Source organism: Mytilus californianus, unplaced genomic scaffold, assembly GCF_021869535.1.
Source record: "Mytilus californianus isolate M0D057914Y unplaced genomic scaffold, xbMytCali1.0.p SCAF_4, whole genome shotgun sequence".
In the NCBI taxonomy this organism is placed as follows: Eukaryota; Metazoa; Mollusca; class Bivalvia; order Mytilida; family Mytilidae; genus Mytilus; species Mytilus californianus.
In genome coordinates, this window is record NW_026262690.1 from 66,131,235 (window position 1) to 66,158,580 (window position 27,346).

Below are 27,346 nucleotides of genomic sequence, written 5' to 3' on the forward strand. Positions count from 1 at the left end.
TTACCTGTGTACCAATCTCATGAATATGCATGATTAATGACCAGGCAAATTAAATCTAATTGCTAAAATAGAGAGGACAAATCCGATACTCTACGGGATTGAAACACATTTACTAGGTTTGGATTGTCCTAACCAATCAACAAACTTTGATTATTCACGTCTCGTAATATCTTCCAATCAGGTAGTAAGAGGCATTCACGCACTGACTGTCCATCGTTCAATTCTTAATAACGTCTCGAGGAGAGGTTAATAATGCGTGCTAATCTATTGACAACACGGAAAACAGTCTTTTGTATTTAAGATATGAGGAAAGGGGAAGTGGATGGTTGTTGGGGATGGATGATAGTAGCAGCCGCTGCCTTAAACAGAATAGTGATATATGGGATATCACACTCAGCTGGTGTGGTTTATGTTGTCATCCTGGAAGTTTTTAACGAAGGGAGCGGGATAACATCATGGCTATCTTCACTCATCACTGCCGTTTTATTTTTCACCTGTAAGTATTTGTGAAAACATTGTCATTCATTTTGCACAGTTCATACCGTACATGTACATGTTGCAATCACGCATAGTTGTGTACGGCCTTAAAATATTACGCATATAGTTATTTATATTGCCATAGGTCACGAGGATAAAAGCTTATGTGAAAGGTTACTGCCAGTCACCCAACGTCAAAACCGTAGCACTACGAATAGTTACGCAAGTTAATGTAGTCCCAACCAAAAAGGTAAATCTAAATACCTAAAAGGAAACATTGTAATTGAGCATGTATGTGCGGTAAAATAATTTGCTATAAATTTAGTGCATTGAAGTGCCATGTTTCTTGATTATCAAATTCAATAGAATAGCCTTTTATTTACAAGTAAGATAAATTCCGGCAAAAAAATCGACGATGTTATTACATGCCACGTGACTCAGTTGGTGCTTAACATCATAAATTCTGTCAGTCTCTATAATATGCATTTTTTGTCCTTTAGTTGTAACTTAAGGTTTGAGATATTCCGTTTTTATCTTTGTATTACGTTGAAAATGACTGTTTATTGGAAATATTTAAAATACCATTAACAGTCATATTAGGCAAAATGATAGGTGACTGCAGGTCACATTTACATATCACCAACTTTTAAAATGTTGTAGATCTGTTCACGTAGGATATCATGGATTTACAATTATTTATATGAGGGACAATGAGGAAATTGAAAGGCAAGACCTGGGGCCTGGTTTTCGAAAGTATCTTATGACTAAGACATGTCTTACGATGGTTGTTGGACATTTCATAGTCGTAAGATATGTATTCGAAAGGGTCTCAAGTTTTGTTTCTAAGGTGATAAGTGTCATTTAATGCATTTTTATTTGCACATGCAACATGCAGATCCAGGATTTTGAAAAAAGGGGGGCCCAAACTAGGCAACGTTTGCTAAAAGTCTATACATATGTGTACATATATGTAACTCCATAGGGGGCGAGGCCCTGTCCCCTCCTACTAAATCAGTTTCTGCATGAAGCCTCCCTCAGAGGTTGACTTAGGGGAGCAGGGTGCCCGGCCCCCATTTTGTGGGAAAAATTTTGTTAATTATATAGGGAATTCCTGGAGCGTGCCCCCTGTTCCTGGATCCTCTACTATCCCTTGCTCTCTTTTTGGCACTGTGTGTTGTGTTGTTTAATCTGCTAAAACAAATAGTAAAGATTTATTAAGGGGTTTCCTTTCACTATAAGGAAAGACCTTACTGTATTTTGCTGATTATTATTATTATTCTTTCCGCCAAACTTTAACGACATTTCCCAAAAAAAGTACGCGACATGTTGAAATGATATTAGGTATCAAGTATCGGATGACCAAAAGCTATCATGTGGTTAGGGCACCACGCCGTAACATTTCCTTTATAGCGGTTACCCAGGTAGCACAAAAACATTTTAATGATATCTTTAAAATATATTGCAAAATGTCACAAAAATATCATTCAAAAATATTTTTTTGACGTGAAATGTATGGTGTACTCATGTGAATAGCATATTTTCTGCAGATATTTGTTCTGACTGTATAAAGAACATTATTTTTAAATATCTTGATTTTATATTTAAATAACATAATTTTGATATCATTCAGTGTCAATTGAAAATATCCAGACAACATATATATCAAACGTTATCCAAAAATATCCTTTTCATGTTTATAATATGTTTTATGGATGTCTACAAAATGTTTTTAAAATATCAGAGGCAAGTTTAGGTAGAAATATTTCTTGAAAATGTAAATTACATATTTCAACAATGTTTTATGGATGTCTTCCCAATATTCTTAAAATATCTTGGTAGTATATTTGTTAAAAACATTATATAAATATTCAAACAATGTTTTATGTTCAGGCCAACTCTCAGCTTGCAAATATATCGTGCATATTTAGACTAACATTTATCAGCTCTCCTCCAGGGCACCTGTTTCTTGTTCTATCATTATATGTAATGTAATGTAGACTGGTTTTTTTTTTTTTTTTGCAATGCGATTGTTTTTCTCCGACGTACAAGTGGATATTTGAATTTTCGTTTGATATTTTTCAGACTCTTTCAAACAATTAAGAGCAGTCAAAGCATGACATGTGTATACTGCCAACACAAAAGCATTGATAGAATAGCTTATTCATATGACAGGACTTAATTATGACTGTCAATGAATATTGAATTTTCCTGAATAGCATTTTAACATTTTATTAATTAGTCAGAATCTGTATTTTCTACTGCAAGCCTCCTCCTCTTGTTTGCTTTCTGAAGAAGAAAAAAATATGTAAATGTTTAAAGGTAATTGAGATTAAAGCTTTAAAGCCGATATTAATTCAAACTTGATTCTTTTTTCAAACATTATGACAAAGATTTTATTATAATAATTAGATTACAGGTTTGCCGTTATTTTGATTATGATATGGATTCGGGAAACAGAACTATGTCAAAAAACGTTCTAACTAAATAAATAATTCAAGTGAAAAAATACAAAGTCAAATCTAAATCAAAGTGACACTTAGCATTAACGGTAATATTAAACATTTTATGCATATATATATCTGCGAATTTCAAATCCGATGTAGCATAAAGGATGGCTATTATGTTACTTACTTAAAGTAATTCATTCTGGGCTATCAAATGGTAGAATGCATTTTGTAGCCAGAATATTTTCAATGATTACTACTATTATTTTGCACTCTGATTTAATTTGTCTTCTGTAGTACTCAAATGCCTGACCTATAAATTTATATGAGAATGTAAAATTGTATATTAAAAAGAAAATCTACTTCAAGTAATTCATACACGAATCTGTCTGCAAATTTGTATAGACTTTTCCGTTTAGAAATATCCCAAAGCGGGATATTTTTTTTTACATTTTCCCCCCTTTTTTCCTATATACATGCCGTTTCATTTTGTTTTATATTTAACTTTTGATGCAGTTCACTTTTTCATGATTTCGTAATGTTTAATTATAAAACGGCATACATATAATTTAAAGTAGCGTCTTCAGCTTTTTGTGATATTTACTCCTACAACATGCACAAACTATTCAAATACAGATTTTATTTTGCTAAAGTTTTGTAGAGGACAAAAAAACAAGATTCAGTCGAGTCCGTATGCATGTTATATCAATTACGAATTTTTTAAATTACAACTTACATGTTTCTTTCTCTCTGAACTGTGATTTTCTCTTTTGGTTTTCTTTGTTATCACTGCTTTCGGAAGTTACAAATAGACGACAGGAAATAAACCTCAAAAGTGACCATCCCATTACATTTAGATTTTCTATAAACTTAATTACCATAGCAACTAGCTTTGAAATGTGTCCAACATCTGGTTAACCTTATCAGAATGTACTTGATTAACAGAATGGATGTATCAAATATCACTGTGTATATAATTGCTATTATGTTTCATAAATTAAAGTTGAACGAAAAAAGTTATAATAATACGTACATGATTGAAATGTTCATCAAAGGTTAAAATCATCAAGGAGGTTATCTCATATAACCTCTTTGGAATTATTAAAGTTTTTCAATAAAAATGAGGAGACATTCATGTTAATGTGATATCTAAAAAATATTTCTCTTTCATATCAAATACATGCTTCACTCAAATATTACTAACAAACATTTGATAAACATTTCTGTCATACATCTTACAAATATTTATAAGACATATTATGTTAAAATGTTTATAAAATAGCCTTCAACTAATATTTTCTAAATAAAATTGAAAAATATATTGTTATGACGTTATTAAAATATTCATTAGATATTACCAGCTTATATTTTTAATTAGGACAAGAAAATAATTTAGATTTTACAGCAAAAGGATATTTTATTATACATCAAACCTATGCTTTACGCAGATATTAATCAAAAATGTTTTATAAACATTTCTTTTACACATCTTACAAATATATATTATAATTATAATATAAAAATGTCCATCCGATATTGTTTAAATATTGTAAAGAAATATCTCCTCGACATATAACTGTTCTCATTTATAAAACTGTCTATTAAACGTTTAAAAAACATCAGCAAAAAATATTTATTTATTTATTATAAAAAAATATTTACAAAATATGTTTTTATATGAGCAATCAAACATTGGGATGAAATGTTATTGGTAAAATATCATTCACACATAATTTCTGATGTAAACAAAATGTCTTTAAAATACTTTTTTGAAAATATTTCTGATAAAAATATATATAACCAGTCAATGATATCACGAAAAATATTGTGTGTTAGCTGGGTATCTCCCCTAACACTGAAAACCTTGTTATCATTCAAACACCGTAACCATAATAGGTAGAAAAAAAAACAAAGAGTGGAATTTGTTCAGGACCAGACCCTGGTTCTTGGTTAGATTTTGATCGAAAAGATTCAACGACTCATTAGTACATGATGCCCCTTTGAAAATTAACCGATGTCGGTTGGCCACTAAAACTCAGAAACCGTAGTCGTAATCACCTAGGGTCTTCACCAATGATCATCAATTCATGTGACCTTGAAAATTCCTCAAGGTCAAATTTTTACGTTGACCTTGACCTTTGACCTTACATTTTATATGGGATATCTCAAAAAACAATTATACTTACAGAAATCGTGAATAGTGAAAAAAGTTTGGGTCATTAAGGCGGAACTTTTAAACATTTTAACCGAAGAGAGCTGACCTATCCGTAAGGGGCATAACCTCCGTTAACGGTTTTCAAAATGACAAAATTAGCTTCAACTCTTAAACCAGAGGTCATAGACCCATTGGATTTTGCAATGACATCGTAGACCAATGACCTTGACAAAGATCATAAGGTCAAAAGTCAAGGTCATGTCCCAAATTGCGAATTATGTGTTTTTGACCATATTTTAATCGTTTTATGTGTGTTTTAGAGCTTTTCAATGCATTATACGCTTATTTTAACATACATTTTACATAATTAAAAGAAAAGCCCTCTCAATTGTTCACGAACAATTAACATTTTAATTCTTTTTCACTTAGTTATTTAAAATTTGAATCTCCTGCGACTTAAAATTTGGAATCCTTTTCTTAGTCATGATTATTTTTAATAAATATTTATAATATTTCTTTCTTTATATAGTAGTTCATTAACGTATTTGCACGGGCATTTCTTTAAGCGGGTACTCGATGTACCAAATCTTAAAAGTATTCCCAATCAGATAACACTGCATTATAATAATACATGAACGCGAAGTTCTAACTAAATTTAAACAAATTGTCAACTCAGATTTTAACTCCTTTTCATATATAGTTTCATGTTCATCGTGTTCATTATAATGAAAAATATGAAATATTCGTATACGATAGAATATTAATAGTTATTATTTTCATACTTATATATTTTCACTTTTGACTGTCATAAGAGCATCATAGGTATGAATATCTTATGACAGCTATGATTTACATTCTATGACATATCATATGATGGTCATAAGATGGTCATACAATTAGTCCTAAGATGTATCTTATGACATATCTTGGGATTCTTTCGAAAACTAGCCCCCGAATCTAGTTACTATTTCCTTCCTTGAGTGTTCCAGTGTTTTTTCCCCTTTTTTTTTGGTAATTCAAGATGTCAAAGAGTGGTGTCGTATTAAAGGACTTTAAATCTAATTAAATTAATTTCTGACCGTTTTACTCTACATAGAAAATCTATAACAAACACGTAGGATTTTCACTTAAAAGGGGGACATGTATGTGTTCACGTGTGGAATTCATTGGTGGCATCAATATTATTTCATGTAGAAAAGTAGTCATGCCAAGAAATTTCCTCCGTTGCGATTTTGAGAATATCCCATGGAGCAAATTACACGGATGATTTATATTGACCATTTTGTACATGGCAGGGGTCTAAGCGTCACGTACATGCAAGTCATAAATTAATTTGTTGAATATTTAACTACTCATGGGTGTCGTAGGAGGTCCACCAAGGTTTTGATTGAACTGTTCGTGGCGGGGTATCAGATCTTTTATTTTTTAATTAATAATTATAATTAGGTTTTGGTTTTCTGACAATCTATTTCTCTACAATTTTACATCTATATGTTTTAAACTACATTTGCATTTGTACAATTACTTCATATCAAGGCTCTTGTTTTGCCCGATGCAAACAACTGTTCTGTTCTGTGCCGTATACTGGTACACATGTAGAGTTAACTTGTGCCACCAGGGTTAATTCTAGGCACATTGATGAAGCAACCAGATAACAGCATCACAGTACCTGTATCTTAATAAATGTGGAACATGTTTAATTTTGTAACATCGGCCCGGGCATAATGCAGTTGACACTAAATACTAGAATTACTTTGTTCATTGCATAAGTCGCACTAAAATGCAGATGTCTTTCTGCTCGTCAAAAGATAGTTTACTGGTTATCGCTGGCCACACATAGACTTGAGATACTTTTAGTCTATAACACAGGCGATGCTACTACTACTACCTTTCAGCACAAGATTTATTGCAAGTCATACTCAATAAAACTTGATTTACTGCTAGCCATTCCCAATAATACATGGGTAGCTGTAGGTCACACAAAAACGTATGGGTAAGGACAGGTTACTCCTGATAACATATTAACTACTGCTGGCCATTCCGTATAACAGATGAAACTCATTGGGTTTTGCATGTAGGTCATCCTGTTATTGATCTGTACCCTAATTATCTGAGTTGCCTGTAGATCACCCTGCTATTGATCTGTACCATAATAATCCGAGGTGCCTGTAGGTCACCCTGTTACTGATCTGTACCATAATTATCTGAGGTGCCTGTGGGTCACCCTGCTGTTGATCTGTACCATAATTATCTGAGTTGCCTGTAGGTCACCCTGCTATTGATCTGTACCATAATAAGCCGAGGTGCCTGTAGGTCACCCTGTTACTGATCTGTACCATAATTATCTGAGGTGCCTGTAGGTTACCCTACTATTGATCTGTACCATATCATATCAAAGGTGCCTGTAGGTCACACTGCTATTGATTTGTACCATAATTATCTGAGGTGCCTGTGGGTCACCCTGCTGTTGATCTGTACCATAATTATCTGAGTTGCCTGTAGGTCACCCTGCTATTGATCTGTACCATAATAATCCGAGGTGTCTGTAGGTCACCCTGTTACTGATCTGTACCATAATTATCTGAGGTGCCTGTAGGTTACCCTACTATTGATCTGTACCATATCATATCAAAGGTGCCTGTAGGTCACCCTGTTACTGATCTGTACCATAATTATCTGAGGTGCCTGTGGGTCACCCTGCTGTTGATCTGTACCATAATTATCTGAGTTACCTGTAGGTCACCCTGCTATTGATCTGTACCATAATAAGCCGAGGTGCCTGTAGGTCACCCTGTTACTGATCTGTACCATAATTATCTGAGGTGCCTGTAGGTTACCCTACTATTGATCTGTACCATATCATATCAAAGGTGCCTGTAGGTCACACTGCTATTGATTTGTACCATAATTATCTGAGGTGCCTGTGGGTCACCCTGCTGCTGATCTGTACCATAATTATATGAGTTGCCTGTAGGTCACCCTGCTATTGATCTGTACCATAATAATCCGAGGTGCCTGTAGGTCACCCTGTTACTGATCTGTACCATAATTATCTGAGGTGCCTGTAGGTCACCCTACTATTGATCTGTACCATAATTATCTGAGGTGCCTGTAGGTCACCCTGCCATTGATCTCTACCATATCATATCAAAGGTGCCTGTAGGTCACACTGCTATTGATTTGTACCATAATTATCTGAGGTGCCTGAAGGTTACACTGCTTTTGATCTGTACCCTATCCTATCAAAGGTGCATGTAGGTCAACATGTTATTGATCTGTACCATAATTATTTGAGGTGCCTGTAGGTCACCTTGTTATTGATCTGTACCATAATTATCTGAGGTGCCTGTAGGTCACCCTGTTATTTTCTATATTATATTCTAGGTGTCTGTAGAAAGATCAGAGAGAAAATGCACACTTTGTGACAGATCGGAGACGAATATCATTATATTTTAGAATGTCCTGCACTAAAAAATGAAAGGAAACTGTGTGTTTACCTCCATATATTTCATTTTCACTCAAATGCAATAAAACTTGAGAAACTTTTTAACACAAAGAAAATTACTCTTCTTAAAAGACTGTGTAAACTAATTGAAATAATCTCCGAGGAAATCGGTTCTCCTGGATAAACCACACTACAATGTTGTTTTTTCATATTGTATCTCAATCTACAATAATGTAAACTCACCTCTACCATACTATGTATTATTTGTATATTGTTTTTTGAATGTCATTCTCTGTACCTCTGATTGTATTGGTTTTTAGGGAATAAAGTATTGTTGTTGAAGGTCACCTTGTTATTTTACTTATCCTATCATAAGTGCCTGTAGGTCACCATGTTATTATCCATATCATATTATAGGTGTCTGTAGGTCACCCTGTTATTTTACATATCCTTTCATAGGTGCCTGTAGGTCGCCCTGTTATTTTACTTATACTTTCATAGGTGTCTGTAGGTCACCCTGTTATTTTCCTTATCCTATCATAGGTGCTGTAGGTCACCCTGTTATTTTACATATCCTTTCATAGGTGCCTGTAGGTCACCCTGTTATTTTACATATCCTTTCATAGGTGTCTGTACGTCACCCTGTTATTTTACATACTCTTTCATAGGTGCCTGTAGGTCACTCTTTTATTTTCCTTATCCTATCATAGGTGCTGTAGGTCACCCTGTTATTTGACATATCCTTTCATGTGTGCCTGTAGGTCACCATGTTATTTATCCATATCATATTATAGGATTCGACCTTCATGCACCTATCATACAGATCTATATGGTGATGTGATCTGCAGGCTCCTATGATGCGCTAAAGTATAGATAAATATCAGTGTGACCTGCAGGCGCATATGATAGACTATGGTATCAATAAAAAAGCTGTGTGACCTGCAGGCACCGATTATAGGCTATGCTACATATACATAGCAGTGTGACCTGCAGGCTCCTATGATGGGCCTTGGTAAAGATCTATGAGGATACGTCCTGCATGCACCTATGATACAGATCTATGGTGACGTGACCTGCAGATTCATCTGATGGGCTATGGTACAGATAAATATCAGTGTGACCTGCAGGTAGCTATAATAGGCTAATGTTACTTTCATATAAAGTGTGACATGAAGGCAACGATGGTACAGATAAATTTTGGTGTGACCTGCAGGCACCTATAATAGGAAATGGTACATAAAAAAGCAGTTTGACCTACAGACACCTATAATAGGAAATGGTACATAAAAAAGCAGTGTGACCTACAGACACCTATGATAGGATATGGTACATAAAATAGAGGTTTGACTTACAGGCACCTTTACTAAATTTTATCATCGGTATAAGGACATCATTCGTAAATATAACTCAACATGCAGACATCTTATACGTTCGGGTATTTCACATCCAATCTTTTATGGTAATAATCTTTACAAAGCACAAAAATGTCAGAATTCACCTCAAAAGCTAACAAAACCTTTAAACAGACTTATTAAGAAGGGATATAGTTACGATACTGTTGTCAGGTCATTAAAGATTGCATATTTTGGCTTTAATATTGATTCACTTATAGGGTCTTTGTATCGGAATTAAACATATTTATTCTAAAACCAGTTGTTGGCATGACACGGGTTATGTTCTTCTCATATATTTTATGATGGTATAATACTAAACCCCTAACAGGAGGGATTGTGCCTGATATTCATATGATGAAGACATAATCTTTCAATCAGTTTAATTGAGGTCTGGAGCTGGCATGTCAGTAACTCCTAGTAGTCTGTTGTTATTCTTGTATTATTGTCATTTTGTTTATTTTCTTTTGTTTCCTATTCTGACATCGGACTCGGACTTCTCTTGAACTGAGTTTCACTGTGCGTACTGTTGTACGTTTGTTTTTTTCTACATTGGCTAGAGGTATAGGGGGAGGGTTGAGATCTCAAAAAACATGTTTAACCCCGCCGCATTTTTGCGCCTGTCCCAAGTCAGGAGCCTCTGGCCTTTAATAGTCTTGTATCATTTTTAATTTTAGTTTCTTGTGTATAATTTGGAGTTTAGTATGACGACCATTATCACTGAACTAGTATACATATTTGTTTAGGGGCCAGCTGAAGGACGCCTCCGGGTGCGGGAGTTTCTCGCTGCATTGAAGACCCATTGGTGGCCTTCGGCTATTGTCTGATCTATGGTCGGGTTGTTATCTCTTTGACACATTCCCCATTTCCATTCTCAATTTTACCTATGATAAACCTGCAGGCACCTATGCTAGGATATGGTACATTAAAAAAAGCGGTATGACATACATAAAAAGGCGTTGTGACCTACAGGCTCCTATGATAAACCTGCAGGCACCTATGATATTATATGGTACATAAAAAAAGCTGTGTGACCTACAGGCACCTATAATAGGCTATGGAATAAATAAATAGCAGTCTGACCTGCAGGCTTCGATGAAAGGCTTAGGTACAGACATATGGCGATGTGACCTGTAGGCACCTATGATAGGCTATGGTGCAGATCTATAGTGAAGTGACCTACTGGCACCTAAGATAGACTATAAAACATATAAATATCAGTGTGAACTGCAGGCACCTATGATAGGTCAACATGTTATAATTAATTTCACTAGCTAGTTGACTGCAATTTCTATTACCATATATTATCATAATTATCAAAAGTACATGTAGGTGACCCTGGAATTGATCTGTTCCATATCATATCACATGTGTCTGTATACTGAGACTACTATAACAATGTAGTCTCAGTTGTATGTCACACAGTTTTTGATCTTAACATTATCATTTCAACGGTGCCTGTACGTCACCCTGTTGTTTATCGTATCATATTATAGATTCCCGTAGGTCACCTTGTTATTTTCCAAATATTATAGTTGCATGTAGGTCACCGTATTAGTTTAGATATTCTATCATAGGTCCCTGTAGGTCACCATGGTATTTATCCATAATATATTATAGTTGCCTGTAGGTCAACCTGCTATTTTGCAAATCCGATCATAGGTGCCTGTAGGTCACAATGGTATTTATCCATATTTTATAGAGGGGTCTGTAAGTGACCCTGTTATTTTACATATCCTATCATAGGTGCCTGTAGGTCACCATGTTATTTTACATATCATATTATAAGTGTCTGTAGGTCACCATGCTATTTTACATATCCTACAATAGGTGCCTGTAGGTAACCCTGTTAATTTACATATCTTTTCATAAGTGCCTGTAGGTCACAATGGTATTGATCCATATTATATTATAGGTGTCTGTTGGTCACCCTTTTATTTTCTTTATCCTATCATAGGTGCCTGTAATTCACCATGGTATTTATCCATATCGTATTATAGGATTCAACCTTTATGCACAAAGGATACAGATTTATATGGTGATTGGATCTGCAAACTCCCATAATGCGCAAAAGTATAGATAAATATCAGTGTAACCTGCAGGCAGATATGATAGGCTAAGGTATAGATAAAAAGCTGTGTGACCTGCAAACACCGATTATAGGCTATGTTACAAATACATAGCAGTGTGACCTGCAGGCTCCTATGATGGGCTCTTGAAAAGATCTATGACGATACGACCTTCCTGCACCTATGATACAGATCTATGGTGACGTGACCTGCAGGCTTTTATGATGGGATATGGTAAAGATACATATCAGTGTGACCTGCAGGTAGCTATAAAAGGCTAATATTAAATATGAATAAAAGTGTGACCTAAATGCAATGATGGTACAGATAAATTTTGTTGTGACCTGCAATCACCTATGAAAGGATATGGTAGATAAAAATGTGATGTAATCTACAGGCACCTATAATAAACCTGCAGGCACTATAATAGGATATGGTACATGAAGAAGTGGAGTGACCTACAGGCACCTATGATTGGATATGGTACATACAAAAAGCTGTGTGACCTACAGGCATCTATGATAAACCTGCCGGCATCTATGATAGAATATGGTAAATAATAAAAGCTGTGTGACCTACAGGCACCTATGATAGGCTATGGTATAAATAAATAGTAGGGTAACCTGTAGGCTCCTATGAAAGGCTTAGGTACAGACATATGGCGATGTGACCTGTTTTAACATTTAATATGCTATGGTGCAGATCTATAGTGAAATGACCTACATGCACCTATGGTAGACCCATGATAGACTATGGTACAGATGTATAGTGAAGTGACCTACAGGCACCTATGATAGACCCATGCTAGACTATGGTTTAGGTCTATGGTAATGTGACCTATAGGCCCCTAAGATAGACTATAAAACAGATAAATATCAGTGTGAACTGCAGGCACTTATGATAGGCTATGGTACAGATAAAAAGTTATATGATCTGCAGGCACCTATAGACTATGGTACAGATAAAAAGCGGTGTGATGTACAGGCACCTATGATAGGATATGGTACATAATTAAAGTTATGTGACTTACAGGTACCTTTGATAGTTTGTGGTATAAATAGAAGGAATTTCATAACAGTGTAGACATGGACATCCGATATTTAAATGATATCTTGTCGCTCACTGGCTGTCGATAACACAGACTTCACGCAATTACAGTATGTCAGGGGCCTCTCAATTGGGATATACATAATTACTATTTTACACATGTCCATTCATAGATTTTTTTTTTTTGCATGAAAGCTTATAGGAATTTGTTTTGAATATATTTATATATTGACAGCAAAAAAAGTTTTTTTTTGAAAGTGAGTATATTCAGAGGTGGTATCACAAAGTAATCAAGAGAAAAAAAAAGTGAGAAAAAGCAGTGTGTCAGTTATACACATGTAGTCCATCATGCATTGCAAATAGTTCAATGGATTGGTCAATCGCCAAAATAAAAAAAAAATGCTTTATTTGTAAAACAAAACACTAATACATGCATTGGCACTCATACCACATCTTCTTATATCTATTGACGGGGTCATAAGTATGCTAAGTAATACATGTCCGTATAAGAAAATGTGCCCGACCTGTTAAATGCAACTGTTCTGTCGATTTTAAAAACAGTTGGACGGATCACAGCGATTTAATTTAGAATTGTACTTATCTTTTTTTAATTTGTGTTTTAGTATCTATCGGTGAATTAAATCTGTTCACAATTCCTTTAATACTTGAATAATTAAACAAGTACACCCAGTTTAAAGGTTATTATTACAATGTTACTGTTATGTTGACATAATAACCTGTACATTATCTCGTGTTACAGTTGACCAGTTTAGTCGTGTACATATGATTTATTATTCCAAAACAGATGTATTGTAAACATATTACATTTATGGATATATATTGAAACACAGAAACCGAAAAAGAAGTGAGTACAATTTCAAATTGTAAGGGGACGATCATTCTTGATTCAGTTAAAATAAGGGAGGGGTGGCTATGCAATAGGCTTTTGAAATCAGCATGCATAAAATTGCAAATAAACTTTTATGCAGAATTATCTCAAATATGTGTCCTCAAATAACAAAAAAATAGTTGAGTAAGACCAATATTATTGAAATCACCTGCTTAATTAGTAGTAAAATAATATAGATCCCGTAACTTTAGTTAACCATGTTCAGGTATAACAAAATCTAAACTAAATATCAATGTTTCCACAAAAGCTACTCTTGACTCCAATCAACGTAAATTTTACACACAAGACCGGATTCATAAGCTTCTTGATATTTTCACCGGTTATTTTTTGTTAGAATGATATTTAAATGTTCACGAAAATCTGATCGTTGGAGTCTTCGATAGGAATTCAAATTTGTTCCGTGCTAAAAATTATGCAGTCCAGAGGACTAAAACGATTTTTTTTATGAAGGTTCGGGGTTCTTATTACCAACAAAAATAATCTTAGTATGAAAGTTGATTGTAGGTTACCACAGATCAACTCGTACGAATATTTTTTAAGGAGCCACAGAACGTTTGTGCAAGAAAAAACAACGTTTTTTTCTTTCTCTCGATTACTTGGTGATATCACCTCTGAATATACTCAGTCTGTCAAAAGAAATTTTTTGTTGTGAGTATATGAAAATATTCAAATCAAATTCCTATATAAACTTTCATGCAAACAATTTATTTTATGAATGAACATGTGTAAAGATAGTAATTATGTAAATCCCCATTTAGAGGCCCCTGAGATACTGTAATTGCGTGAAGTCTTTGTTGTCGACAGCCAGTGATACACACGATAACATTTAATTACCACGTGTCCATGTCTACGCTGTTATGAAATTCATTCTAAATAGAAATGTGACCTGCAGGCTCCTATAAAAGGCTTAGGTACAGACATATGGCAATGTGACCTGTAGGCACCTATGATAGGCTATGCTGCAGATCTATAGTGATAACATAAACGGTATCAATTTTTCTGAACCAGATGCGCATTTCGACAATCAATGTCTCTTCAGTGATGCTCGAGGCCAAAATATTTGAAAATTCAAAGCTTAATTAAAATATGAAGAGCTATAAACAAAAAAAGACCAAAAAGTATAGCCAAAGCTGGGCAAGCAATCTGAGCTTTGCATGAGGGAGATACATTCCTTAATTTTAAATAATTTCCAAAATTTTGTAACAGCAAAATTTAATAACAAAAAATCTATATTTTCATGCCAGCACCAAAGTACTGGCTACTGGGCTAGTAAAATGCCTACAGGCACCTATGATAGACCCATGAAAGACTATGGTACAGATCTATGGTGATGTGACCTGTAGGCACATATGCTACGCTATGGTACAGACAAAATGTTGTATGGCCTACAGGCACAGATAGACAGTCACTATAGAACATGTAATAACCAGTGTGACCTGCAGGCACCTATGATAGTCAATGGTACACATAAAAAGTTGTATGACCTGCAGTCACCTAAAGACTATGGTACAGTTAAAACGCTGTAGGACCTGCAGGCACCTATGATAGGCTTTGGTGCAGATATATTGTGATGTGACCAGCCGGCACCTATAATAGGCTATGGTACATATAAAAAGCAGTGTGACTTACAGGCACCTATGATAGGCTATGGTGCAATTAAAAAGTTGCATGACCTACAATGTACAGGCGCCTATGATAGGTTTTAGTGCAGATAGGTAGTGAAGTGGCCGACATGCACCTATGGAAGACTATGGTGCAGATTTTTGGTGATGTTACCTGCAGGCATCTATGATAGGCTATAGTATAAATAAATAGCAGGCTCCTACGAAAGGCTAAGGTACAGACATATGGCGATGTGACCTGTAGGCACCTTTATTTATATATCTATGATAGGCTATGGTGCAGATCTATATTGAAGTGACCTACAGTCACCTATGATAGACCCATGATAGACCATGGTTCAGATCTATGGTAATGTGACCTATAGGCACCTAAGATAGACTATAGACAGATAAATATCAGTGTGACTTGCAGGCACCTATGATAGGCTATGGAACACATAAAAATGTGTATGACCTGCAGTCACCTATAGACTATGGTACAGATAAAACGCTCTTGGTCCTGCAGTTACCTATGATAGGCTTTGGTGCAGATATATGGTGTTTTGACCAGCAGGCATATATCATAGGCTATGGTACAGATAAATAGCAATGTGACCTACAGGCACTCATGATTGGCTATGATGCAGATACAAAGTTGTATGACCTCAGACAGCTATGATAGGCTAGAGTGCAGATTTGTAGTGAAGTGGCCGACAGGCGACTATGATAGACTATGGTGCAGATCTATGGTGATGTGACCTGCAGGCACCTATAATATGCTAAGGTACAGATAGATAGCAGTGTGACCTGCAGGCACCTATTAAAGTCAAGCAAAGAAAGAAGACTAATGGTTTTATGATGATGTACAATTAGATATAGTTAACAAATTTACTTATCTAGGTGTTGTTCTTAATTTAAATGGAAAATTTTCTGTTGCACAAAAAAAATAATTTGCAGAACAAGGTAGGAAAGCTATGTTTTGTTTATTTAGTAATATTAGACTATTTTCATTTAATTATGCCACGTTATTGCCATTATTTGATACATATGTGAGTAGTATTCTACGTTATGGTTCTAAATATGGGGCTTCCATAAAGCTCAAAACGTAGAAAAAATATATAATGATTTTTGTAAAAGAATTTTGAATGTTAAAACAAGTACACCGAATGTCATGGTTTATTGTGAACTTGGCAGATTTCCAATTTTAGTAACCAGGAAATTGCGTATATTTAAATATTGGATTAAGGTATTGAATAATAACAATTGTATATTACTTGGTTGTTACAATTATTTAATATATGATGTGTGTTTAAAAAATCCAAATGACAAAAAAAAACTGGGTTTGTGTTATACGAAAGGAATTGTTCCATCTTGGTTTAATGATTTGTGGTATTCACAAAATTCTTTATGTAAAGATCATATTATGGATATTAAACAGAGACTGATATTTTCAAACAAGAGTTTGATGCTATTTTAGATAGTTCATCAAAATGTTTTTTTGTATAGATATATGATATCAAATTTGTCTATGCAGACATATTTATGTAAACCAATACCCGCAATTTACAAAAAGTGTATTGTTAAATTAGATTGCATAATCTCGCTATAGAGAAGGGAAGGTATTCTAATGTTACTAGAAACCTTAGAACCTGTACATTGTGTATTAATGATATTGAGGATGAAATGATAGATGCCTCATGTCCTTGATATTCAAATTTGCGTGAATGTTTAATAAAACCATATTATTGGCGTAAGCTATCTGTTTATAAACTTTTACAATTATTAAGCACTACTAATGTAAAAGACTTGTGCAACTTAGGAAAATGTATATTTAGAGCACTGAAGCTCAGAAATGACTGTGTATTTAATACTTCTGTCTGTTTTGTCTGTTTTGTCATGATCGCATGCATATTTTTGTAATCTTTATTTAGTATATATTAGTTATACATGTACCTACATGTTGTTAAACATTTTGTTAAAAAGAATTGAATTATTCTATGGTACAGATAAATAAGCAGTGTGACCTTCAGGCTCCTATGAAAGGCTTTAGTGCAGATCTATGGTGATATGACCTGCAGACACATTTGATGGGCTATGGAACAGATAAAAAGCGATGTGACCTGCATACATCTATGATAGGCTATGGTACAGATAAAAAGCAGTGTGACCTACAGGTTCCTATGATAGGCTATGGTGCAGATCATAAGTGAAATGACCCACAGGCACCTATAATAACTGCGAGTGTTCTCAGTTCTGTACTTAGTGTTTTGTGGGGTTTTTCTTTGTTATTCGCATTTGTAAGTACCTATCCACGTCCACTTTATGTTTTAGTTAGATGTATTTTTATTTGTATCCTTCTGATGAGTTAAGCCTTTATCAACTGATTTTTATAGTTTGTTCTTATATTGTACTGTTACACCACTTTCCCAGGTTAAGGGAGGGTTGACGTCTTCAAACTATTTCTGTATGTGCCTGTCCCAATTCAGGAACCGATAATTCAGTGGTTGTCATTTGTTTCTGTGTTACTTATGTGTTTTTCGTTCATTTTTTTTTTGTATATAAATTAGGCCGTTAATTTTCTTGTTTTTCATTTGTCATTTGGGAGCATTTTATAGCTGACTATGTGGTATTGGCTTTGCTCATTGTTAAAAACCATAAGGGGACCTATAGTTGTTAATTTCTGTGTCATTTGGGTTTCACTGGGTCTATTGTGGAAAGTTGTCTCATTGGCAATCATACCACATCTTCATTTCATATATATGGTGCAAATTTATAGTTATGTGTCCTGCAGGCACCTACCATACATATATATATGAATGAAAGTGTGCAGATAATTAGCAGTGTGACCTGCAGACTCAAATGAAATGCTATGTTACAGATCTTTTAAAGTGATGTGATTTGCAGGCAGCTATGGAACAGATAATGTTGGTGTGACCTGCAGCCACCTATAGTATTGTTATACTTATACGCGTAGGTATATGCAGCACTACTTTTTTATAAGTGGTGACTGGCAGTAACCGTTCACATAAACTTTTATCCTCGTGCACATTGCACCAGGTAATGTACTAAACTGTATGATGCATAATTTTTTCAAGTCGGAAACTTTTTCCGCAACTGTGATTATTGCATCATAAGACATTGTCCAATATTTCCTGGCCTGCGTTTCACATAGAATTCTTGCGACTCAAATTGATCGAAAGTATACCGAATTGTTCTTGATTTGCAAGTTATGTTTGTCGTAAGATTTTTTACGAAGGCCTGTATATTTGAAAGCAAGGCGTAAAATCATAGTATGCTCACGTAGGGGAAAGACCTTAATTAACCACTACCAGAAAAGGGCATATAAGGATGGTATTAGAAATTTCCTTGTCGTTCCTTCCCACCAATCGATTTGTTTTGAGGGATTTTCATTGACAGTCTATCTAGGACTCTGGAAATCTTAAACAATTTTGGAACAAAACAAACATAAATTAAAACCATGTATACTGATGCATAAGTAATTTCAGATAGTCTATTTATACAATGAAAATAATATTTTTTCATATTTACTGAGTTATGATGCAAATTGAAAACTTGGTTATTTCTGTATATTAATACTGATTCTGAAATGAATTAAGTGTCAATCTCAATTGCTTTTTAATTGTAAATCTTTTAATAAATTTTAACTACATGATGATTCGCTGGCAGACTGGCACTTACAACCGTAGACTGACATATCAGGTTACGTATCATCAGCTCAGTAGTTAGTGCCTCGGTACTGACATGATTTATAACATACCTTTCATAAATAGTCCGTTTATAAAAGAAATAATTAAAAACGAAGGATCCAAATCCCTCAGGCAAATTTGACCTTAGATGGATTTGGCTATTTTAGGTCCCTTTTTGTCATAAAGGTCTTCACGTTTTCGGTACTAGTCTAATACATCCTCGGTTTTCAATTTTATGGCTTTGAGTGTTCCTGATGAAGGTAAATCCAAAAACCGCTTCGGACGAATCAAATTTATAAAGTGCTAGTATCTTCTTCATTTTTTTTTTTCGAAATATAAAATTTCGACATTTTGCATTTAATATTTGGCTTGACTATAATTGATGAACCAGAACTCATCTTTGCCTGTCAATATTTTGTTTCAGTTGTACAGATAAATATGATGGTATAAGATTCGACAAGGTGAGTTAAATAAAGGCTTCTTTTTCAATCATTTCACAGAAAAAAGGTAGATAATTCATTTTTTTGTTGTCAAATAATGAATTAAAAACTTGTTTGATTATTAATGAATATACGGTTTGTCGGAATATTTTAGAAAGGAATTATTAGTCGAAGACGTATCAAAATAGTCTATTCCTACAAATACCCATACGATAATTAAAACTGTTTAGGACGTAATTTAATATCCATCACAGATAGAGTTTTCACGGTATTTGTTCCTATTAATAATTCTCAATTTTCCATCTCTTTAAATAATTTGCAGTGTGAAGTATCATGTTAAGGTATAAAAAGATTAATTTCGTATCGTCTATACATAATTATTAATCACGGTTTGATATTATTGTTTAACTATTTATGGTTAAATCCAACTATATGTGGAATCCATATTCTTTCATTAAAATTAAACGAAAGACGAAAGTAGCAATTATATACCAAGTGTTTCGTCACAGCGTTCCAATTGAACATAAAAAAAAAATGATATCACAGATACAGTTAAAAAATTGACACTGAGGGTTAGCTAAAAAATAACTTACCGACAAAGGAGGTAACCTAAATTTTCCCATTTTAATGGAGCATTCATCGCCAAGTTGGCATATCCTCCTGAGCTAGAGGACTGCTGCTTACAAGGAAGCTATTTAAAGCGTTCTAATCGGTAAAGGTTAACTGATTATTCAATATTTAGTTCTACGGACACCAGCATGCCTTCCATTTGTTGACTATTTCGTAATATCAGTTTAACTAATTACCATGAATAGTTTTACACTAGTCATTTTGGGGCCCTTTATAGCTTTGCTGTTCGGTGTGAGCCAAGGCTCCGTGTTAAAGGCCGTACTTTGACCTGTAATTGTTAACTTTTTACACATTGTGACTTGGATGGAGCGTTGTCTCATTGGCACTCATACCACATCTTCTTATTTCTATATGTTCTCCTTTTTTGTATCCAAATTCCAGTTCAGAAAATCACAACCGAATTATCTCTTTTTACTTGTTATGAGAAAAACGACGGGTGCAACTAGTAAAGCAGGACCAGCTTTCCCTCTGATGCACTTGCAGCTGAGGCCAGTCCACTCCATTTTCTAGTTTTTTTTCTGGTGGGGTTTGTTTTGTTTCATTTTAATTTTGCTATGTAGTGTATTTTTAACTGTTTTCCTTTAGACATGATGTTGTCTGTACTTTGAATACTATTATAAGAAGGTTTCTTTTTAATTTCATCTTTGGTATGGTATTTTTTGTATTTTGTTTCTTAGTTTAACATTAAAAATCAGGAATTGAATAAGACTTCATGAAATGTGACAGGTTCATTTGGTTTTAAATTTAAAATAAAGCATATCATCAAGGATACCTTTATCAGCATTATACAATAGAGGTACAACCACTATGAAAACTAAAGTGTTTAAGTTTGGGGGTTTTTTTTTTGGAATTCTCTTGCCATCAAATATTTTAAAACAATCATTTTCTGCTTTACAATATGTTAAATAATGAATTTTAGTTTTCCACTTTCAGCAAATCATCGCCTGCAGTTCACTTTTGAATACGCGAAACCTAACTTTATAAAGTTTTCGATAGTAATTATTACTTAATCTTTTGTAAGACTGTCGATTGTATAGTTGAAAGCGACAGAAGAAAGAGATACCAGAGATCTGATCGGATCATTAATGATGGTTACATTCCTACAAAATGGCAAGACGAAGATGTTCTCTTAAATATGTATGCCTAACAGAATCCTATGTTAGTATGTTTCCTTTCAGGTCCATTATCTGGATATCTGATTGAAAGATACGACGAACGAAAGGTTGCCATTGCTGGAAGTCTGATTGCAGCTATTGGCATGACGTCATCTGCTTTTGTCAGTTCCGTTCCCGCTCTCATTCTGACTTACGGCATAATTTCAGGTAAAAATATATTTTGGACACCAGAAGTGTAGAAAAAAATCACTAAAGCAATCACTGACGTACTTAATAATAACTGGTATCCTTGATGAGATTTTGCAAACTAATTCAATTTTTTTCTGGCTTTTTCTTGTACATATTACATTTACTGGTTAGCAGCGCAGTAAGGTATATATAAATTGCTTGGTCCGAAACACTATTAAAACAGATTTAAGCATTAACGTAAATATTTTGCAAAATGCTATTTTATAAAACTTATATCATTTTTTTTTTTATTTTAAGGACAAGCATTTATAGCATTTTTCTGTGTCAAAAGATAGATAATATTCATTGAAGTCTGGTTGTATCTACGTTGTTATATTTTCTTGCGATTTATAAATTATCATTATTTGTTGTTTCATGATGCTTTACCTTGTAAACTATGAATAATGTGCTTATTGAAACAGATAGTGTTTGCCTGATGCACTTAAACATATAATTAAACAGTAACTGGGGGCTCTTTACTAATTAATTTCATGTACACTGGATCTAATGTATTTGTTATAGCTATTAAAATATGTTTACAGGCATAGGATGCGGAATAGCGTTTATGCCAGGAAGTGTAGCAGTGGCTAAATACTTCATAAACCATCGACCACTGGCAATGGCGATATCATCTGCAGGTGGCGGAATAGGTATTTTTGCATTCCCACCGATTATTGAAATGTTAAATGAATATTATACATGGCGTGGTATGTTTTTGATTCTTGGTGGAATAACTCTCAATATATGTGTATTTGGATCATTAATCCGCCCTTTGACAAAAGAGGTCAGCTCAGAACAAAAGTCACAAGAGAGTGGATATTCTTCGGACAAATCAGAAAATAACAAGTTACAATCGAGCAGTGTTAGCAAGAATCTCGAGACAGTACAATTAAATGAAGAAAGTGAAAACTTCGAACAAGTTGGATTTCTCGACAAACATTTTTATCTGAAAATTCCATCATTTTACATCCTTATGATCAATAATTTTATGTATCAGTTTGGCGCATCGATTATCCTAGGTCACCTGCAAGCTTATGCTGTTTATCAGAAAGGATTTACTAAGCCAAATTCTGCTATTTTATATACAATTTCCGGTGTTATGGTTCTTGTTTTCAAACTTCTACATGGTGTTTTTGCAAATATGAGCCATGTAAAAATATTTAGACCCATTTATCAATATATTTTCTTCTATGCATTAGGTGGAATAGCAACAATATGTTTGACTATACATTCCCGTTACGGTGTATACTTTTACAGTGCGATATTTGGAATGAGTTATGCAGCATGTGGAGGCTCCCTTCTCCCAGCTATAATCATTGAAATGTCTGGCGTAGAAACATTTGGTGTTACATATGGAATTGTGCTTTTCGTTTTAGCAGTTGGACAGTTAACTGGTGCTCCTGTAGCAGGTTAGTGTTGTTTCTAAATACACTTAATTAATTTGAGAAAAACGTGTTGTTTGTGTATCGAAGTAAACGTTTCGCCTCCTACTGTTGACGAAGCACACATTACAAAAAATTTAATTGCATAAACCATGTAGGCATAAATGACGCGTCGTTAAACAGTTTAGAAGCTTAGGCTAACTCTTCATATACATGAACACAAGAACTTTAATAGTAGAAGTGAAAATGACAACCTTTGAAGTTAACATAGCAGAAATACAGAAATAAAAACAAATATTCAAACAACACTGTAAAATATAAATAACACTCACATAAATATGCTTTTTCCGAATTGTTTACAATACCGAGAAAAACAACGGGTGCAACTAGTAAAGCAGGACCAGCTTTCCCTCTGATGCACTTGCAGCTACAGGAGCACCAGAATATAAATAACACTCACATAAATATGCTTTTTCCGAATTGTTTACAATACCGTATTGAAGAATGCAACTAGTAGTAGAAGCAAGCTTAAAACATATTACTTTTGTTTTTGTTTCAATCTTTCATGAATTTATTGTTGCAGGTATTTTATATGAACACCAGAAAACATATGACACTTCCTTCATCCTTGCCGGATCTATGATGATAGCAAGTGCCTTAATAATGATTTATCCTCTGAAAACTGATCTCAACCCTTCAAAACTAAATAAACAAAATGAAAATAACATAGAAATGAATATTGAAGAAATCGATTCAATAAACGAAGAGATGCCTACCGTTTTTGATCCAATATCAATGTCCGTCGTTTAGGGAAGCAGAACAAGTCTTCAAAGTGGAAACATCGACAATTTACATTGTGCAGGGAAATATTATCACAGTTCTAATGGTTTACATCGAATTAATCGACTAAGTGATAGTTTGGAATCTATAGAAGTTGGACCAAGATCATCAAGTTTTAGTGTTCACAGGCATACAGGTCGTCAACATAATGCAAATACACAGCAATCAAGTAGTCTTCTGAATGCATTAAGACAGGAAGGTCAATCTCACTACCACCCAATACTGTCACCACTTGCAATAGAGCGATAATTTAAATGTTTGTGAAAGTTTTGTCGTGGGAGCAATATTTAACTTGTTAATAAAAAAAAGACCAACAATTAAACTATCAGCATTATGTCAAATTCATTATATTTTAATCAGTTAAAGAATATCACCATCGGTTTTTTTTTCTTAAAATATTAAACGTGATGGAAGCATACCTCTACTTTTAACAACTTTTTTAAAAGATTAATTCTTTCATATATTGATGGTTTTGTATACATGAAGGTAGAAAGGAGCAGAGCAACACGCAGTCTCGAGGAAAGGAACATATATATCAGGGAACTTAATCTGATGAAAATAATTTGTTATTAGATATAGGAAGATGTGGTATGAGTACCAATGAGACAACTCTCCATCCAAGTAACAATTTATAAAAGTAAATCATTACAGGTCAAGGTACGACCTTCAACATGGAGCATTGGCTCACACCGAACAGCAAGATATAAAGGGCCCCAAAAATTACTAGTGTAAAACCATTCAAACGGGAAAACCAACGGTCTAATCTATATAAAAACGAGAAACGAGAAACACGTATGAACTACCATAAACAGACAACTACTGTACATCAGATTCCTGTCTTAGGACAGGTGCAAACATTTGCAGCGGGATGTATGTAAGACAAAGATCCCTCCGTGAACAGAGCACCCTATTACCTGACGATTAATGTAAACACAAACATATTTTATCTTCATCTTAACAGTTAAGGTCATACGATAAAGAATAAATTCCTCGTTGATGTTTCCTTAAAATTTTGACTCTAAAGTCAATTTTGATATGCACAATCGAAATATGCAAAGAAAAATATTCCTCCGTGACTTAATTTTTGAGATATTTAATTAAGTTAAAAACTCAAAATTTCATTTTTGATTACTTTTCCGGAAAAAATAACACAACTTTGAAACGAAATAGAAATTTTCACCCGTTTTTTGTAAAGTGTTCCTTACATATATATATATAGATGTGTAAGAAGGTCTTTATGATTAAGTGATCAAACATTTGTAAAATAATTCAATTATTGGAAATTAAAAGCCGTAGACATTTATTTGAAAATAGAAATGTATGTAGACTAAAAATTATTGTTGACGTTTTCTTTAATAGAATAAATGAGATTCATGTGCTCATATTTTAGCTTCAAGATTTGAAACCTATACTTATAATGCTGGATATCCCATTTTTTATCTTTTTTTTTATTTTGCGCTGTCGCAATGCAACATCGTCGTGCAGCTATTCCCACCGGTAACAAAACCACTATACAAATAACAGTCATAACATTGAGAATGGAAATGGGGAATGTGTCAAAGAGACAACAACCCGACCATAGAGTATACTAATTTATTAATGTAAGAACAGTACTCAGTCTTCATTTGCCTTGAATTGTATGCCCCTGTAGCAGATTTCGAGTGCTTTAATATACATCAAGTGCCTTTACAAATACTTTCAAATTCACGTATACGATTTGATGACGTAAGTGAATTTTCCGCGAAGTTTGAATGGTCATCAGTAGCAACGTTGCGAAAAACAACACGTTAAATTTAAATGTGTTATACGCCCTTGCGACTGTATCGTATGCCATTAAGGCAAGGGGAAAATCATCAATGAGAAAGACACAAAACATCTTGGATTCATACATTTACCAGATCATATAATAGAAGGTAGATATGACTAGAATATTAAGCTAAGGACCGTAATGAGACCACCTGTATGGCAAACACTACAACATGAAATTGATTGGAAAAGTTCTAGCGCGCGTAAACTTGCATTCTTAGGTAAAATATGAAGATGGTTGCATGTTTGGATAGAAAATGAAGATAAAAACATCTTACAGTGTTAAAAGATACATTGAATGTGAGACATACTCAGGTGTTGGTTTTTTTTTTTCGGAAACCAATGATTTTCTTTTTGATAGCATTTTTAGCTCACCTGGCCCGAAGGGCCAAGTGAGCTTTTCTCATCACTTGGCGTCCGTCGTCCGTCGTCGTCGTCGTCGTCGGCGTCGGCGTCGTCGTCGTCGTCGTCGTCGTCCGTCGTCGTTAGCTTTTTACAAAAATCTTCTTCTCTGAAACCACTGGGCCAAATTTAACCAAACATGGCCACAATCATCATTAGGGTATCTAGTTTTAAATTTGTGTCCGATGACCCCGCCAAACAACCAAGATGGCCGCCATGGCTAAAAATAGAACATAGGGGTAAAATGTAGATTTTGGCTTATATCTCTGAAACCAAAGCATTTAGAGTAAATCTGACATAGGGTAAAACTGATTATCAGGTCAAGATCTATCTGCCCTGAAATTTTCAGACAAGTCTGACGACCTGTTGTTGGGTTGCTGCCCCTGAATTGGTAATTTTAAGGAAATTTTGCAGTTTTTGGTTATTATCTTGAATATTATTATAGATAGCGATAAACTGTAAACAGCAATAATGTTCAGCAAAGTAAGATCTACAAATAAGTTGTAATGACCAAAATTGTCAGTTGACCCCTTTAGGAGTTATTGCCCTTAATAGTCAATTTTTAACAATTTTTTGTAAATTTTTGTAATCTTTTACAAAAATCTTCTTCTCTGAAACTACTAAGACAAATTTGACCATACTTGGCCATAATCACTATTAGGGTATCTAGTTTAAAAAATTTGTCCGATGACCCCGCCTTCCAAACCATCATGGCCGACTTGGTTAAAAATAGAACATAGGGGTAAAATGCAGTTTTTGGTTTATATCTCTGAAACTAAAGCATTTAGAGCAAATCTGACAGGTGGCAAAAATGTTCATCAGATTTAGATTTATCTGCCCTGAAATTTTCAGACGAATCCGACAACCCGTTGTTGGGTTGCTGCCCCTGAGTTAGTAATTTTACAAATATTTTGCAGTTTTTTTTTATTATCTTAGATATCATTATAATATCTAATACTATTAATTATGATTTTAACCTTATTTTACATGATTTCCAAAGCATCAGTAAATACAGGTGAGCGACACAGGCTCTTGAGAGCCTCTAGTTTAATGGATAATTTGGAAACATACCAAGTATGTCATTATTACATTTATTACTTGAGTACGTTTAAGTGCGACTACCATAAGTCTGTTCGTGATCTATTATTATGCCCCACAAGAGACGACGGGAACATTTACCTGTGCCCCTGGAAAAAGAAGAAAATAGCAAACAATGCTACTTCCGATGCATCCATCAAATCATTTGAAAATGTTGTT

General features: G+C 34.3%; 2 protein-coding genes across 5 annotated transcripts in view; both read left to right on the top strand.

Moving 5' to 3' along the window:
- The window catches only part of LOC127738368 (monocarboxylate transporter 12-like), a 113,928-nt gene extending 89,629 nt beyond the window's left edge, over window positions 1-24,299 (top strand). For 2 of the 4 annotated variants that reach the window (XM_052249577.1, XM_052249575.1), the window contains exons 3-5: window positions 21,495-21,638; window positions 22,202-23,068; window positions 23,625-24,299. In XM_052249577.1, coding sequence (XP_052105537.1) covers window positions 21,575-21,638; window positions 22,202-23,068; window positions 23,625-23,851 — 1,158 coding nt within the window. In that variant the 5' untranslated portion in view covers window positions 21,495-21,574 and the 3' untranslated portion in view covers window positions 23,852-24,299. Of the gene's footprint in view, window positions 1-102; window positions 497-19,670; window positions 19,708-21,494; window positions 21,639-22,201; window positions 23,069-23,624 lie in introns of those variants that run through there. The other 2 variants (XM_052249574.1, XM_052249578.1) reach the window with 2 other exon arrangements.
- Window positions 1-27,346, top strand: part of LOC127737012 (monocarboxylate transporter 14-like) — a 193,385-nt gene that overhangs the window by 131,783 nt on the left and 34,256 nt on the right. The gene's annotated exons all lie outside the window — the stretch shown is intronic.